Genomic DNA, 18,619 nt, shown 5'->3' with positions numbered 1-18,619 from the left:
CATTCGGCATGCTTGGTTTCATTGGTCAGAACATTGAATGCAGGAGTTGGGATGTCTTGTTGAAGTTGTACAGGGCATTGGTGAGGCCACACTTGGAGTACTGTGTACAGTTCTGGTCACCCTATTATAGAAAGGATATTATTAAACTAGAAAGAGTGCAGAAAAGATTTACTAGGATGCTACCGGGACTTGATGGTTTGACTTACAGGGAGAGGTTAGACAGACTGGGACTTTTTTCCCTGGAGAGTAGGAGGTTAAGGGGTGATCTTATAGAAGTCTATAAAATAATGAGGGGCATAGATAAGGTCGATAGTCAAAATCTTTTCCCAAAGGTAGGGGAGTCTATAACGAGGGGGCACAGATTTAAGGTGAGAGGGGAGAGATACAAAAGGGTCCAGAGGGGCAATTTTTTCACTCAAAGGGTGGTGAGTGTCTGGAACGAGATGCCAGAGGCAGTAGTAGAGGCGGGTACAATTTTGTCTTTTAAAAAGCATTTGGACAGTTACATGGGTAAGATGGGTATAGAGGGATATGGGCCAAGTGCAGGCAATTGGGACTAGCTTAGTGGTATAAACTGGGCGACATGGACATGTTGGGCCGAAGGGCCTGTTTCCATGTTGTAACTTCTATGATTCTATATACCCTTTAACCCCGTCAAATTTCTGTGCTGAACACTATTTAACCTTTGCTTCTTTTGCCTTTGTGTTCCTAACTACGTCACTAACTGCTTTTCTACTTCCCGTTTCCTGGTCTGAATTTGTCTTACCTGTACCTGCCCGTTGGTTCCCATCCCCCTGTCATACTAGTTTAAACCCTCCCCAACAGAACAAGCAAATGCCCCCTCGAGGATATTGGTCCCGGTTCTGCTTGGGTGCAGCTTGTATCGGTCCAGCCTTTCCCAGAATCGGTCCCACTGTCTCAGGAATTTAAACCCCTCCCTCCTACACCATCTCTCAAGCCACGCATTCATCTGGTCTATTCTCCTCCTATTTCTGCTCTCGCGAGCACGTGGCACTAGGAGTAATCCTGAGATGACTACCTTAGAGGTCCTGCTTATTTCCTAACTCCCTATATTCTGCTTACAGGACCTCACTTTTTTTACCAATGTCGTTGGTACCGATATGGACTACGACCTGGCTGTTCACCCTTCCCCTTCAGAATGTCCTGCAGCCCAGCATGTTCAGCCTTTCCTGATAAGGATATCCTCACAGTTCTGGTATCATCCTTGTGAATCAATTTTGCACCCTCTCCAATAAGAGCATAAGAAATAGGAGCAGGAGTAGGCTGTACGGCCCCTCGAGCCTGCTCCGTCATTCAATAAGATCATGGCTGATCACCTACCTCAACTCTACTTTCCTGCCCGATCCCCAATATCCCTTGATTCCCCTCGAGTCCAAAAACCTATCAATCTCCGCCTTGAACATATTCAACGACTCAGCATCCACAGCCTTCTGGGGTGGAGAATTCCAAGTGTTCACAACCCCGAGTGAAGCAATTCCTCCTCATCTCAGTCTTGAATGGCCGACCCCTTATCCTGCGACTGTGCCCCCTAGTTCTAGACATTCTCGCCAGGGGAAGCAACCTCTCAGCATCTGCCCTGTCAAGCCCCCTCAGAATCTTGTATGTTTCAATGAGATCACCTCTCATTCTTCTAAACTCCAGAGAGTACAGGCCGATTCTACTCGATCTCTCCTCATAAGACAACCCCCTCATCCCAGGAATCAATCCAGTGACCCTTCGTTACACCCCCTCTAAGGCAAGTATATTCTTCCTTAGATAAGGAGACCAAAACTGTACACAGTAATCCAGGTGTGGTCTCACCAAAGCCCTGCACATTTGTCACAAGACTTTCTTACTCTTGTACTCCAACCCCCTTGCAATAAAGGCCAACAGGCCATTTGCTTGCTAATTGCTTGCTAACTTTTTGTGTTTCGTGTATGAAGACACCCAAATCTCTCTGAACACCAACATTTAATAGTTTCTCATCATTTAAAAAATATTCTGTTTTTCTATTCTTCCCACCTTTCATTTCCCCACATGATACTTCATCTGCTACCCACTCACTTAAACTGTCTATATCCCTTTGCAGACTCTGTCCTCCTCACAGCTTACTTTCCCATCTACCTTTGTATCATCAGCATAGATACATTACACTTGGTCCCTTCATCTAAGTCATCAATATAGATTTGAAATAGCTGAGGACCAAGCGCTGATCCTTGTGGCACTCCACTAGTTACAGCCTGCCAACCTGAAAATGTCCCATTTATCCATATCCTCTATATCCTTTCTATGATATGGTGACCAGAACTGTGCACAGTTTTTCAACTGTGCTCTAACCAAGGTTCTATACGAGTTTAACATAACTTCTTTGCTTTTCAATTCTGACTCTAGGAATGAACCCCAGTGCTTGATTTGCCTTTTCTGAGGCCTTATTAACCTGCATCACTACTTTTAGTGATTTGTGTATCTGTATCCCTAAATCCCTTTGCTCCTCTATCCCATTTAGACTCTTAATATCCAAGCAGTATGTGGCCTCCTTATTCTTCCTACCAAAATGCACTACCTCACACTCGTCTATATTGAAAATCATTTGCCAATTGCACACCCATTGTGCAAGTTTATTAATGTCTCCTTGCGTTTTGACACATTCTTCCTTTGCTTTAACTACACCTCCAAATTTGGTATGGTCCGCAAATTTTGAACTTGTACTTCCGATTCCCGAATCCAAATTCATTAATGTAAATTGTGAACGACAGTGGTCCTAGCACCGATCCCTGTGGAATGCCACTTCCCACCTTTTGGCTCAGTAGCTACCCATAATCCCTACTAACTTTTCTGTTTTGTCGTCAACCTGCTATCCATTCAGCTACCTGTCCCCTGACTCCACGTTCTCTGACCTTAGTCATGAGTCTACAATGCTGTACCTTATCGAAGGTCTTTTGAAAATCCAAATATATTACATCTACTGCATTTACCCTTGTCTGCTCTTCCTGTTACTTTGTCAAAGAATTCAGTAAGGTTGGTCAAGCATGACTTTCCCTTCGGAATTCCATGCTGACTAACCTTTATATTTTCGTTCACTAGATGTCTTTCTATTGCATCTTTGAGTAAAGATTCCCATTATCTTTCCTAACACTGACGTTAAACTAACTGGTCTATAGCTCCCTGAAGAAACTGTTGGTACTTGGTAAAACCAATAAATTTATTTTTATGAATGTGGGCATCGCTGGCAGGGCCAGCATTTATTGCCCATCCCTAATTGCCCTTGAGAAGGTGGTGATGAGCCGCCGCCTTGAACAATTGAGTGATTTGAGGGCAATTAAGAATCAACCATACGCTGTGGGTCTGGAGTCACATATAGGCCAGACCAGGTAAGGACAACAGGTTTCCTTCCCTAAAGGACATTAATGAACCAGATGGGTTTTTATAACAATCTGGTACTTTTATGGCCACCATTATTGATGCTAGGTTTTTTTTATTCCAGATTTTTATTTAATTAATTGAATTTAAATTTCCCAGCTGCCGTGGCGGGATTTGAATTTATGACTCCGGAATATTAGTCCAGGCCTCTTGATTACTGGTCCAGTAATGTAACCACTATGCTACCGTGCCCGATTATCAGTACTTAAAAGCCAACACCACTCATAGAAGTACTATCAGAACTGGGTCATTTCTCTTTCCTTTTCTCTCTTCCCCTCTTCTCTCCCCACATACACTTGCACCACCCTCAAAAAAACGTGTCTGCTTAAATATATCCACTCAGTGAAATTATTTGGTGACTGCCTGAAGGCAGTGTTGTGTTGGGTCTCCCAACTATCCTGATGAATTATTTGGGTGCCTGCTAATCATCTTAGTGGGGACTATTATTGTCATTATGCAATTCAAACCTTGCCGTTCATTCGTCCTGAGCCCTGAAGCTATAGGAAGTTTCTGTGCTCCCTGTTCATGTGAAAAATTTTCACCTTGGTCTGTTCATAATAGCTGCACAGTTACGCGAAAGAGACTATCTGTAGAGTGGCTTGGTTGACTGCTGAATGGAAAATGCTTTATAAAAACAGCACTAGAGATGATTTTTGAAGTAGTGTAATTATTTATGCTGTTTATACTCTCAATCTCAATCCTTTTGATGTGGAGATGCTGGTGATGGACTGGGGTGGACAAATGTAAGGAGTCGTACGACACCAGGTTATAGTCCAACAGATTTATTTGAAATCACAAGCTTTCGGAGCTTTCCTCCTTCGTCAGGTGACGAAGGAGGAAAGCTCCGAAAGCTTGTGATTTCAAATAAAGCTGTTGGACTATAACCTGGTGTTGTACGACTCCTTACATCAATCCTTTTGAGTTTACCCACATAACTGACAGCACTGCAAAAAAGTAATTAATTGAACCTGAAGTGCTTTGAAACTTTGAGATGGGATAAAGTGCTATAAATATGTTTTTTCTATCCCCCTCCTGCCCCTCTCGCACCTCCTTCCCCTCTTAATTGAATGGTTGTTACGAATTATGATTAATCCCTCTCTTTTGTATTGTTGACTTTTGCCTTTTTTCTCTCGTGTTTGAGTGCACTCGTTTGAGTAAGTTAATAAGCGCAATTGTGTAAAGGAGCCAAATGAATATTCTTCCTATTTGTTCAGTTTTTATATGCAAATAAATAATCCTTCATGGGACACAATCTCATTGATCATCCTGCAATATAGGTTATCTTGACCACATAGTGTACAAAAGATAAAACTGCATTATCAAGCAAAACTGTTAGGAACTGGATAAGCAGTAATTTGCCTTGGTTGATATATCTTGATGATACACCTGATGTAAACTGCAACATTTATTCACATACAATCTATGCTGCATTTGCTCTCAGTCCACTTTTCAAAGTTACAATCAAACACTTCAGCTAATCCTTTTTTGCTCTGAATTTATCTACGGTTCATAATTCTGCTTATGTTGTTGCACTTGCAGCATGTTATCCAAAATTCATTTTGTATTCAGATCAGCTATGATCTCATTTGAATGGCGGAACAGTGTCGAGGTGCTGAATGGCCTACTTCTGTTCCTATGTTCCTACACAAAAAATGTCTGGAAAGCCTCATTTGCTAAGCATTCAATGGGATTTGAGTCTTGTGTTTGACAATTACATAAACAAAGAATACAGATGTTGCTTTGAAACAGGCCATTCAGCCCAGCCAGTTCGCGTCTGTGATTAACGTTCACGCAAGTGAATGGAAAATGTGATTAGAACCAGTCAACCCCTTTTCCTTCACCCACTTATTCAGTCTAATCTTAAATGTTGACACGGTTTTTGCCTCAAACACTTTTTCTACATCGATTTTTTTTTAAAGAACAGAAAATTGTTTTGGAGGAACAAACCTTGGATGAGTTCAATACTAAATCAAGATTAGTGAATTTAATTGTCAAGTTTGCCTCCCTATGTCATTTGAATGTCCACTAGCATTTTCTGTTGTGTAAGTCTTGTACTTTTAGCAGTCTCAAGTGAAGTAAAGTATTGCAGTTTCAATGAAGATTCTAGATTTTTCTCTCCAACCATTTACTACGAGTGTATTGTGGTAAATGTGCAAAACCATACTGGTACACTGGAAGGTGTGATGGAGAGAGGATGGGGATCTCTGAAATATAACTTACCTCAATGCATGATGCTAAGAATTTTTACGATCTATCACTTCTTATCTTAGTACATAGGCATAAGAAAACTTAAATAAACTAGAACATTCTTTGTGCCTTGATGGATGCTAGCATTATTGCAGATGGTGTGTGTACGTTTTACTTCTCTACATATTTGACTCTTTACTTTGGCCCATGCATATTATCCTTCAACTCAACTGCAGTTTCCTTCGGTTGGAGGGTGGATATCCAATTTTTCAAAGCAAGGCACAGGTCCGTTTTCCTGCGGAACTTCAGATGTCGAGTTATTGTGGACTCAGCTGCAAGAGAGTTGGCAGAAATTGTGTAAATTCAAGGATCAGATGGTGTTGATATTCCCACTGAAATGTACTGGGATTTTGAAGGGGTTTTCTTTATTGTATTATTATGAAACCAGCTCATTCTCCTTGGCCTTTTCTCTTTTTTTCATAATCATTCTTTGGAACAGAATGGTCAGACAGACAAAACTATGTGTGTACTTTGAGAAAAGGCTATTTTTTCCTCATCAAAATAGGTTTAAAGTTAATTTTGATTTTACATTGTAGGTAATGTCTGCATGGCAACAGGTGGGAGAATCTGGGATTGCACTAAAAATGTGTCAGAATAATCAGTTATCGGAAGAACAGAGAAAGCTGTAAGTAATTTGTTTAGCTTGAGCAATTCAGTAATTTGTTTAACTGCAGCAACTCGCCAAGGCTTCTTCGACAGCACCTCCCAAACCCGTGACCTCTACCACCTTGAAGGACAAAGGCAGCAGGCACATGGGAACAACGCCACCTGCACGGTCCCCTCCAAGTCTCACATCATCCTGACTTAGAAATATATTACTGTTGCTGAGTCAAAATCCTGGAACTCCCTACCTAACAGCACTGTGGGAAAACCTTCACCACACGGACTGCAGCGGTTCAAGAAGGTGGCTCACCACCACCTTCTCAAGGGCAATTGTAAACAATTTTACAACACCAAGTTATAGTCCAGCAATTTTATTTTAAATTCACAAGCTTTCGGCGGCTTCCTCCTTCCTCAGGTGAACGTTGTTGGAAATCTCAAGGGCAATTAGGGATGGGCAATAAATGATGGCCTTGCCAGTGACGCCCACATCCCTTGAACGAATTTTTAAAAAGTCAAGGATATTGGCTATTAAAGCAGAAATCAAGTGCACTGGAACAATTTTCTTAGTTACATTTAGTTTTTTTTCCGTCACATTTCCACTTGTGCCTTTCAGTCAGCAGGTTGAGGTCCTCTAAACTCTTCTGTTTTCAATATTAACCATAATTTATCTTTTCAATTGGCTAACTGGAAACACATGTTAAATAAGGGTTAGGGTTAGGGCTAACCCATACTTAAGAAAAGACATGCTTGCTCTCGAGGCAGTACAAAGAAGGTTCACTCGGTTAATCCTGGGGATGAGGGGGCAGACATGTGAGGAGAGGTTGAGTAGATTGGGACTCTACTCATTGGAGTTCAGAAGAATGAGAGGCGATCTTATTGAAACATATAAGATTGTGAAGGGGCTTGATCGGGTGGATGCGGTAAGGATGTTCCCAAGGATGGGTGAAACTAGAACTAGGGGGCATAATCTTAGAATAAGGGGCTGCTCTTTCAAAACTGAGATGAGGAGAAACTTCTTCACTCAGAGGGTAGTAGGTCTGTGGAATTTGCTGCCCCAGGAAGCTGTGGAAGCTACATCATTAAATAAATTTAAAACAGAAATAGACAGTTTCCTAGAAGTAAAGGGAATTAGGGGTTACTGGGAGTGGGCAGGAAATTGGACATGAATTTAGATTTGAGGTTAGGATCAGATCAGCCATGATCTTATTGAATGACGGAGCAGGCTCGAGGGGCCGATTGGCCTACTCCTGCTCCTATTTCTTATGTTCTTATGTAAGTCAATATCTGTTTGAGCTTAAGAAGCAGACTTCATGAATGCACTAATTATTAAGACCTTATACATGTGCAGATGGACCCCGCCACCCCTTTATGCAAAATTTTAAAGTACCATACTTTTTGATATGATGTATATTGTTTATTGCTCCCTGTTTAATAGAGAAACATTATAAAACGCCCCCTGGAGGGCTTGCAGCCACAGATGGTTGGGATTGTGGTTTGTGGTGGATGCATGCCTGTCAAACTGAAGATCCTACAAGGTAGGTTGTCCAATTTTTTCAACTTTGTTAAGCATCCTCCACATTCTTTAGGAGCATACCAAAGTAGTACAATTTAGGAGGCCACTGCGGAGAAGCCAGGACACCAGCTGTTGGGACTAATCTGCTGATATATTGGTGATGCAGTTAAATCTAGATGGTGCTTATTGAGCGCATGAGGATTGTTACATGTGGCAATCTTAGTATCAGTAGGAACTTGATCGAGAGTAGCCATAGGAAGAAGCTACTGAACTGCTATCCTGTAAGATAGGGCTCTAAATGCAGGACATATGCAAGCATACATTTTGCTATTTACTACCCAGTCACTGGTTTGCCTTGGGCCTTTGCACCACAGGAAATATATAACTGTTGACACCTCTGAAAGTTGCTCTGTAAAAGATGCATAACTTGGCGTCTGTGAGCATCTAAATAGTGACATTCTAGTTCTGACTTGTTTGGCGGTGGATAAAACAATGGAATTTTCTGGAATTAAATGAAACCCAGAAGTGAGCTTAAGTGTGAACTATGTGCGAGTCCTCAGGACTGCCCTATCGGTGCCAAATTATATACAGTTGATCTGCAGCAAGTGCTTCACGAACTCTGCAAGCTGAAACCAATGCTTGGAACTCTGCAGTTTTCTATGTAAGAGACATTGGCCCTGATTTTAACTCCCCCTGCCTGGTGGAAACTGGACAGTGGGGGGGGGGGGGGGGAGAGGCAGTTAAAATGAGGACAGAAACTTGCCCTTCTGATCCCGCTGCCTTCCTGCCGTGTCCCAATGTCAACCTATTCTTTTGAGCAGGACAGGCGTCCCAAGCTGGCAGGGTCCTGTTTAAATATGTAGATCGGGGCCTGGTGATGTCATAGGGACCCGATCTGCAATTTTAATTGGAGGCTTGAGCGAGGGAGCAGTGACTGCTTCCCCATCAGGCCAAATCTGTCGAGAGGGGATCGTGGGCCAGAAGAAGCCCAGGCAGGTAAGCCTTCAACAAATATTTAGATGTACAAGAGAACTTTCTGGAGCAGTGCGTTTCTAGCCGAACCAGGAAGGAAACAGAGCTGGATCTAGTTCTGGGGAATGAAGTGGGGTCGGTGAAGCATGTTTCAGTGGGGGAGCATTTGGGGAACAATGATCATAATATCATTAGGTTTAGAATAGTTATGGAAAAGGACAAGGAACAATCAAATGTGAAAATGCTTAACTGAAGGAGGGCAAATTTCAGTTGAATTAAAAAGGGATCTTGCCCAGGTGGATTGGAATCAAAAAATGGTAGGGAAAACAGTAATTGAACAATGGGATGCCTTCAAGGAGGAGTTAGTTCGGGTGTAGAGTAGACACATCCGTACGAGGGGGAAAGGAAGGGCATCCAAAGCTAGAGCTCCCTGGATGACTAAAGATAGCGATTAAAATGAAACAGAAAAAGGAGGCTTAAGACGAATGTACGGTTCATAATACAGTAAAGAACCAGGCTGAATGCAGAAAGTACAGAAGAGAGCTAAAGGGAATAAGGGGCAAAGAGAGAGTATGAGAATGGAATTAGCGGCTAACATAAAAGGGAACCCAAAAGTCTTTTATAAACATAAATAATAAGAGTAGTCAAAAGAAGCGTGGGACGAATTAGGGACAAAAAAGAGATCTTCTTTTGGAGGCAGAGGGCATGGCTGAGGTACGAAATGAATACTTCGCATCAGTCTTCACTAGAGAAGAGGATGCTGCCAACGTAGCAGCAAAGGAGCAATGTTGGATAGGATATTATTAAACTAGAAAGAGTACAGAAAAGATTTACTAGGATGCTACCGGGACTTGATGGTTTGACTTATAGGGAGAGGTTAGATAGACTGGGACTTTTTTCCCTGGAGAGTAGGAGGTTTCGGGGTGATCTTATAGAAGTCTATAAAATAATGAGGGGCATAGATAAGGTCGACAGTCAAAATCTTTTCCCAAAGGTAGGGGAGTCTATAACGAGGGGGCATAGATTTAAGGTGAGAGGGGAGAGATACAAAAGGGTCCAGAGGGGCAATTTTTTCACTCAAAGGGTGGTGAGTGTCTGGAACGAGCTGCCAGAGGCAGTAGTAGAGGCGGGTACAATTTTGTCTTTTAAAAAGCATTTGGACAGTTACATGGGTAAGATGGGTATAGAGGGATACGGGCCAAGTGCAGGCAATTGGGACTAGCTTAGTGGTATAAACTGGGCGACATGGACATGTTGGGCCGAAGGGCCTGTTTCCATGTTGTAAACTTCTATGATTCTATGATTAAAAATAAAGAGGAGGTATTTAAAGGATTGGCAGTACTCAAAGTAGAAAAGTCACCCGGTCCAGATGGGATGCACCGTATATTACTGAGGAAAGTAAGGGTGGAAATTGCAGACGCTCTGGCCATAATCTTCCAATCCTCCTTGGATATGGATATGGGGATGGTGCTGGAGGATTGCAAATGTTACACCCCTTTTCAAAAAGAGGAGAGTGATAAGCCCGGCAATTCCAGGCCAGTCAGAGTAATGTTGGTGGTGGGGAAACTTAAATGAAAGTCAGCACGGATTTGTTAAAAGAAAATCATGTTTGACAGACCAGAGGGGACAGATTTAAGGCGATCGGCAAAAGAGCCAGAGGCAACATGAGGAAACATTTTTTTTACGCAGTGAGTTGTAATGATCTTGAATGCACTGCGAGAAAGGATGGTGGAAGCAGATTCAATAGTAACGTTCAAAAGGGAATTGGATAAATACATGAAGGGAACCAATTTACAGGGCTTTGGGAAAGAGCAGGGGAATGGGACTAATTGGATAGCTCTTTGAAAGAACTGACACAGGCACGATGGGCCGAATGGCTTCCTCCTGCGCTGTACCTACTATGATGCTTATGGGCTAGGAGGAGCAGGAGTGTTCCTCCGGGCCCCACAAGGATGCCTTGAGAGTCCCTTGCTATGGGCTCTCTTTCCTCTTTCCACCCCCCCCCCCCCCACCCCCCCACCCGCCACGCCACTGGGTACCGATCCCGCAGGTCCCTGGCCAAGGCCTCCTGCCAGCGAATTCTTGCTCCTGCCCGCTGACCAGGTAGTGGACCTGGCTGGGTTCGGCCGGGTCACTGAAAATTTATGGAAATGAGGCCCAGCGATGAAGTCTGGCTGGGTCTCCACATCTCCGCACTCCCCAGCTTCGGTGTTCGTGCACACCACACCTGCCCATCCTTTAAAATCAGGGCCAAAATTTATCATGTTCAAACATTGGGTACATTAATTTGTGAAGAAGTAAGTTAAACGTTTAATTGAAGGCCTAAGTTGACACCATTTTAAACAGCTTGCATAAAATGGGACACCAGTGGATGAACCTCTAACTATCCAAGTTCAAATGGACTGTAGAAAACAGAAATACCCACAATATAATCCTGAATGGAACTGGATTTTAAATTCATGTCTAATGTATGCTGGACATACTCCAGAATATGTGGGACATCAAAAAAGATAGGCAAATTTGCCCAGCAACACACCTCTGCACAAACTTGTGCACCCAGCAGCTGGCCAGATTGAGAGGCTGGTCACTGAAAGGAATGCCTGCTGTAGAAGGCAGCAGCCGGAGCGGGGGTGTGGGGGGGATCGGAGGACTGCGGCATGTTCGGGGGAGCCGGGGGGAGGCACTCCTGGCTCACGAGCAGTGCTGGAAAAGCACTTGCGTGCTGGATCCGGCAGCGTGCTCCTCTCTTTAGCTGTCGAATTCCCTCAGGAAACCAGTGTTGGAGGCGTTAAATCCAAATCGTTGGCGAAATCTGAGGCACGGAGCCTCATTGACATATTATAATTACCAACCTGCCTTTCTCGAGCAGGTTACTTCTTCGACCCCCAACCTGCCTCGGTTAAACTGGAAGTAGGCTTGTTTGTTAAAAATGGGAAACCTGACCCCAACATGCCACAATGTCGTGGTGGGGTTAAAATTTCTCCCATTGTGTTTTTGGTACCAGTGCTTACTTAGCGTTGGCTAATGCCAGAACTCCCCAGCTTCAGGCAATCTAACATAGGTCATTGCTTAATACCATGTCATGTGGAAGGCACTTTGTGGTGAGTGTAAACTATCCTTGTTTTTGCTAATGCTATAGTTTAATTTTCCTCTTTTATATGGCTGTCTGGGGAGCCTCTGGTTGGCTAGTAGTATCACCATATGACCTAAAGAGCTTAGCTTTATATTTTTTTCATCCTTCTTGAGCTTGTAGAAGGCCAGCAGCATTGGCTTTTTTCTTTGTCTCTGCTCCTTGTCCTGAGAAGGATGCCTGAATATGTGTAGATTTTCTGAAGGTTCATCTTATTTTATATTCTAAGGTCCATCTAACCTAAATGATTCCTGTAGAAAGGTTGAAGACTTTGTTACAAACTTGGTTGATGAGAAACTTGACGCAAAGAGCAGAAAACCTTTAATTGGGGAAAAACAAATCGGTGATATGGTGCAGGTTCTGGGGCTTTATCCAGTGCAGGAGTAGGAACCACATGTGGCACAGCCTATCCTCAATGTAATGACAGCATTTTGTGTGCATGCTCACTGTGGCTTCCTCTGAACCCCTTAAGCTGGGCTTTATTCTGAAAGTGTGAAGAATGCATATCATTTGAGAAATATTCTTATGAAGTAGGCAATCTATCTTTTATGAGGCAGATCATCCACCATATAAACTGCAATCCCAATCCTGAACATGAAAGATTTTATTATGGCAAATATAAGAATTATTAACTTTGCCTTGAATTTTAATAGTTTCAATGTCATTAAGTATAGCCTTAAAGCTACCAAATGCATCGAAGCTACCATTCTTCTTGAACGTTAATGTTCTAAATTCATTATTTTTAAATTGAAACATTGCAAACATGACCTTGTCATTTATTTTGGTATTGCTCTTTCTTCTTTTAACAGACATTTCAATCTAGAGAAGCTTTTTGAGATTCAATCTGTACCGAGAGATGAACGATGGAGCCGTTTAAAAAGAATCGGTGCTGACCTACCAGAACTTGACATGTAAGTGTTCCTTCAGGTATTACTGTTTAAAATACTGGCAATTTAATGATTTTTAAAAACTTTTTCATTAACCCTCCTGTTCCTTCAGCTGCCTTGGCCCCTTATTCTGGAATGATCTGCCTAAATCCTTCTGCCCCTCCACTTCCTTCCATTAAAGCTTCCTTAAAACCCAACTCTTTGAGAATGCCCACACGTGCAGTATTTTTATATATAGCTGAGAAACTTCCATCTGGTGCCTCATTGAAGAACTAGCAAATGGAAGGGAAGCTCAAATGTCAGTCAAAAGTAGAATTTGAATGCATTCATTTGGGCTATTTACAAAGATGGTTTCAATGCTGATGTTTTACCAACATTAAAACTTGGAGCTTCTAGCAAGAATTTGTGAACTCATTTGAAATGTTATCCATAAAGATTTATCTTTTAATTGTGGGTGGTAGCGAGACTATCTTAGCTCAGATTTAGACATATTGATTGGACTAACAATGGAAACTAGATGTGTCTCTAAATTTTCTTTTTAACAGGTTTTTACACCATTTTGCTGTGAGTAGCGTGAGCCATGAGCCAGTGAGAAGATCTGATCTGTCTGTATTATTACAGCAGCCGAAGTTGTCCTCAATCAGTGAGGACCACAGCAAGGTAATGAAGCACATTCTTAATCTTTCAAGACTAGTACTTAAAATGTTATGTACTTGCTGCTTGATGTGTTCCCATGTGGTTATTTTTAATTTTTCATTAGTAATCGGGAAATTGGAGGTGGAATTGATAGAGCATAGATACTTGGATGCCCAGCTAGAATCATCAGGGCAGCAAAAATATAGTGCAGGCAACGGGTTAGTAATGGGATCATCAATATTTTATTAGTTACATAGTCACACTCATTTTAATCATTACTAATGCAACTGCATATTGGTATTAATATCACCGCACATGAAAAGATATATTGAATATGATGTTAACTTACAAGAATGCTGTGCCAATTATACCCTATGTTGTTCTGGGCATAAGAGCGAATATATTTTTATATTCATGGGTCAGTCAGAAGAACTATTTTGTTTGTGCGTACATGAGATGACTTGGGAGATCTATGAGAAGAAGGTAAGTTATAACTGACATTATATACACAAGATCATGGAATGAGAAGGATATAGTAATATTGTAAATGCTCTCGCTTCTCTGAAGCGGTCTGCGATCTAATCCAGTGACCGAGTCAATGGACAATTCTGTTTTCACACTAGACCAATTATGTTATAGAAGTCAGTTTTTGGGAGATATGGGTTGTAATCATTTCCGACCTATTAAAATGAGGATCCTTTTGGTAAATGAGAGTTTGTAGTTTTTTTTTGAGTGACAGGCATTGGAATCCCAAAAGCTAAGCTTTCTTTTAACTTGCATCAGTACTTTATTTGGAAAGCTGCGGAATTACAGATATATAAAGCTTGACTTGAGCTTGGAAATTCACCCTTGTCATCTGATTAATACCTTCAGACATTTTTCTCTTCTATCAGGATTGTTGCCTACTGGAGGATGGTAAAAATACGATTAAGTACCACTACCAGGGCCACTGATTTAAAGTCACTGAATCAATTAAATTCAATTTTCATGTCAATGGATTTTGACTAGTTTTCTGGAGATTACAGTCCATTTATATTTAGGCCAATTGGTTTATAATGACCAAATAAGTCACCCTTGGTTTTTATTTCATGGGATTGCTGAATTTTTAATGGTGTTTGGGCAATCAGTTCTGTCCATTTTTCCATGAAAACTGTAAATCAGTGGCCATGGTTATCACTGTCGATGGAGTTTTATCATGGGTGGGCTGCAATAATTTTCAGTTTCTGTTTTAATTATCGTCCTTTTACAGAGGTTTTATGTGGAACCACCTGAACGTCCATTTCAGCAAGTTATGCAGGGTTGCAAATTTAAGGCTGTTGAGCAGGAGAAAAAACTAGGTATTGTATTGTATGAATCTCTGAAGGTTCATGACCAATACATTGAGGCTATTGCAAAAGCTAATAGGGTTAGGATGTATTGCCAGTATGATTACATACTGGTTCCTAATAAGTTCATGGGACCTGGCTTCAAAATAATTTAAAAATCAATTCTGGGAAGAAAACAAAGACTGAGTTGAAACTCTGAGTAAGTGAGTGCTTATGGTAATTAAATTTTACTTCATAGAATTACCATTCCCCTTTACAATGCTTTTTGGGGTCGTCCTGAATTTTATAGAGGATACGTATTGTTCTTACCTATAGTTGGATAAAATGAAACTGTCATCTTTTTCTTCCTTTTCCTTCCATTCCTGGAATTGATGGTGTGCTACATCTGGCAGAGACTAAATATATCTCACAAATGTCCCTAACCATTGCTTAGGACACATTATTAGACAGTTCCCCTACTGTAAAAACAAGCAACCTTACTGGAATGTAAAAATTGTCAAATATGTTGTGCAGTGGACTCCATTCGTATAAATGTTGCTTTGCCTTGATTCATAGAAACAGAGAAAATAGGAGCAGGAGTAGGCCATTCGGCCCTTCGAGACTGCTCCGCCATTCAATATGATCATGGCTGATCCTCTCTCAATACCATGTTCCCGCTCTCTCCCCATATCTCTTGATGCTTTTTGTGTCTAGAAATCTATCTCGCTCTTTCTTAAATATATTCAGTGACTTGACCTCCACAGTCTTCTGTGGTAGGGAATTCCACAGGTCCACCACCCTCTGAGTGAAGAAATTTCTCCTTATCTCAATCCTAAATGTCCTATCCTGTGTCCTGAGACTGTGACCCCCCTCATTCTGGACCCCCCAGCAGGGGAAACATCCTCCCTGCATCCAGTCTGTCTAGCCCTGTCAGAATTTTATACGTTGCAATGCGATCCCCTCTCATTCTTCTAAACTGTAGTGAATACAGGCCGAGTCGACCCAATCTTTCCTCATACGACAGTCCTGCCATCCCAGGAATCAGTCTGGTGAAACCTCGCTGCACTCCCTCTATGGCAAGTATATCCTTTCTTAGATAAGGAGACCAAAACTGCACACAATACTCCAGGTGTGGTCTCACCAAGGCCCTGGATAACTGCAGTAAGGCTTCCTTGCTCCTTTACTCAAATCCTCTTGCAATGAAGGCCAACATACCATTTGCCTTCCTAACTGCTTGCTGCACCTGCATGTTTGCTTTCAGTGACTGGTGTACAAGAACATCCAGGTCCCTTTGTACATCAACATTCCCCAATCTGTCACAATTTAAATAATATGCTGTTTTTCCTTCCGAAGTGGATAACCTCTCATTCATCCACATTATACTGCATCTGCCATGTATTTGCCCACTCACTCAACTTGTCTAAATCGCCTTGAAGCCTCTTTGCATCCTCCTCACAACTCACAATCCCACCTAGTTTTGTGTCGTCAGCAAACTTGGAAATATTACATTTGGTTCCCTCATCCAAATCATTGAGATATATTGTGAATTGCTGGGGCCCAAGCACTGATCCCTGCGGTACCCCACTAGTCACTGCCTGCCACCCCAAAAAAGACCCATTTGTTCCTACTCTCTGTTTCCTGTCTGTTAACCAATTTTCAATCCATGCCAGTATATTACCCCCAATCCTATGTGCTTTAACTTTGCACACTAACCTCTTATGTGGGACTTTATCAAAGGCCTTCTGAAAATCCAAATAAACCACATCCACTGGTTCTCCCTCATCTATTCTACCAGTTACATCCTCAAAAAAAAATCCAGTAGTTTGTCAAACATGATTTCCCTTTCATAAATCCATGTTGCCTTTGTTGAACCCTGTTGATATTTTCCAAGTGTCCTGTTATCACATCCTTTATAATAGACTCTAGCATTTTCCCTACTACTGATGTTGGGCTAACTGGTCTGTAGTTCCCTGTTTTCTCTCTTCCCTTTTTTAAATAGTGGGGTTACATTTGCCACCCTCCAATCTGCAGGAACTGTTCCATAATCTATAGAATTTTGGAAGATTACAACTAAATCATCCACTATTTCCATGACTACCTCCATGTAATCCTAGTACTCTGGGATGTAGATTATCAGGCCCTGGGGATTTATCAGCTTTCAGTCCCATTAATTTCTCCAGCACTTTTTTTTTACTAATACTAATTTCTTTTAATTCCTCCTTCTCACTAGTTCCTTGGTTCCCTAGTATTTCTGGGAAGTTATTTTTGTCCTCTTCCATGAAGACAGAACCAAAGTATTTGTTTAATGGCTCTGCCATTTCCCTGTTTCCCATTATAAATTCTCCCGTTTCTGACTGGAAGGGACCTACATTTGTCTTCTCTAATCTTTTTCTTTTTACATACTTGTAGAAGCTTTTACAGTCCTCTTTTATGTTCCTTGCAAGTGTACTCTCTCTCTATTTTTCCCTTCATCAATCTCTTGCTCCTTTTTTGCTGAATTCTAAACTGCTCCCAATCCTCAGGCTTGCTACTTTTTCTGGCAACTTTATATGATTCCTCTTTGGATCTAATACTATCCTTAATTTCTTTTGTTAGCCATGGTTGGGCTGCTTTTCCTTTTGTGTTATTGCACCAGAAAGGAATGTATAATTGTTGCAATTCATGCACTCGTTCCTTAAATGTTCGCCATTGCCTATCCACCGTCATGCCTTTCAATGAAGCTTCCCAATCTATCATAGCCAACTCACTCCTCATAACTTCATAATTTCTTTGTTTAGATTTAGGACCCTAGTTTCGGATTGGACTACTTCACTTTCCAACTTAATGAAGAATTCGATCATGTTATGGTCACTCTTCCCTAAAGGACCCCACACAGCAAGATTATTAATTAACCCCTTCTCATTGCACAATACCCAATCTAGGATAGCCTGTTCCCTGATTGGCTCCTCAACATATTGGTCTAAAAAACTATCTCATACACATTCTAGGAATTCATCCTCCACAGTATTATTGCTAATTTGGTTTGGTTAGTCTATATGGAGATTAAAGTCACCCATGATTACTGTAGTACCCTTGTTACATGCATCTCTAATTTCCTGTTTGATGCCGTCCCCTACATTTCCACTACTGTTTGGAGGCCTATAGACAACTCCCACCAGTGTTTTCTGCCCCTTGGTGCCTCTTAACTCCACCCAGACTGATTCTACATCTTGATTTTCTGAGCCAGTATCCTTTCTCACTATTGCTCTGATTTCATCCTTTACTAACAATGCCACCCCACCTCCTTTTCCTTTTTGCCTGTCCTTCCTAAATATCGAATACCCTTGGATGTTCAGCTCCCAGCCTTGGTCACTCTGCAGCCATGAGTCTGTAATTGCTATTATATCATATCCGTTTACATCTATTTGTGCTGTTAATTCATCTACCTTATTACAAATGCTTCATGCATTCACATACAGTGCCTTTAGATTTGTCTTTTTAACATTTTTAGACATCTTATCATTTTTTTGTACTATGACCCTATTTTTTCTTACCTGGACCCTATTTGTTGTCTTTTGTTTGTACGCTCTGTCCCTTCCTGACACAATCTGGTTATCCTTACCCCAATCACTTTCCTGCACTGCTTCTTTGTCTTTTCTCTTTAGCATTCTAGATTTCTTTCCACCGGGACCCTTCCCCCCCCCCCCCCCCCCCCCGCCACCATTTAGTTTAAAGCCCTATCTACCTCCCTAGTTATTCGATTTGCTAGAACTCCAGTCCCAGCATGGTTCAGGTGTAGTCCATCCCGATGGAACAGCTCTCTTTCCTCAGTACTGGTGCCAGTGCCCCACGAATTGAAACCCACTTCTCCCACACCAGTCTTTGAGCCATGCATTCATCTCCCTGATCCTATTGACCCTATTCCAAT

General features: G+C 41.7%; 1 protein-coding gene across 3 annotated transcripts in view; it reads left to right on the top strand.

Annotated features, from left to right (window-relative positions):
- dnaaf9 (dynein axonemal assembly factor 9) overlaps positions 1-18,619 on the top strand; it is a 174,741-nt gene that overhangs the window by 109,230 nt on the left and 46,892 nt on the right. For all 3 annotated transcript variants that reach the window (XM_067981140.1, XM_067981085.1, XM_067981025.1), the window contains 3 exons: positions 6,204-6,292; positions 12,695-12,796; positions 13,318-13,432. In XM_067981140.1, coding sequence (XP_067837241.1) covers positions 6,204-6,292; positions 12,695-12,796; positions 13,318-13,432 — 306 coding nt within the window. The remainder of the gene's footprint in view (positions 1-6,203; positions 6,293-12,694; positions 12,797-13,317; positions 13,433-18,619) is intronic.

This window comes from Heptranchias perlo, chromosome 1 (assembly GCF_035084215.1).
Source record: "Heptranchias perlo isolate sHepPer1 chromosome 1, sHepPer1.hap1, whole genome shotgun sequence".
Lineage (NCBI taxonomy): Eukaryota > Metazoa > Chordata > Chondrichthyes > Hexanchiformes > Hexanchidae > Heptranchias > Heptranchias perlo.
Note: the sequence above shows the minus strand (reverse complement) of the source record. Positions and strands in the feature narration are given on the sequence as shown.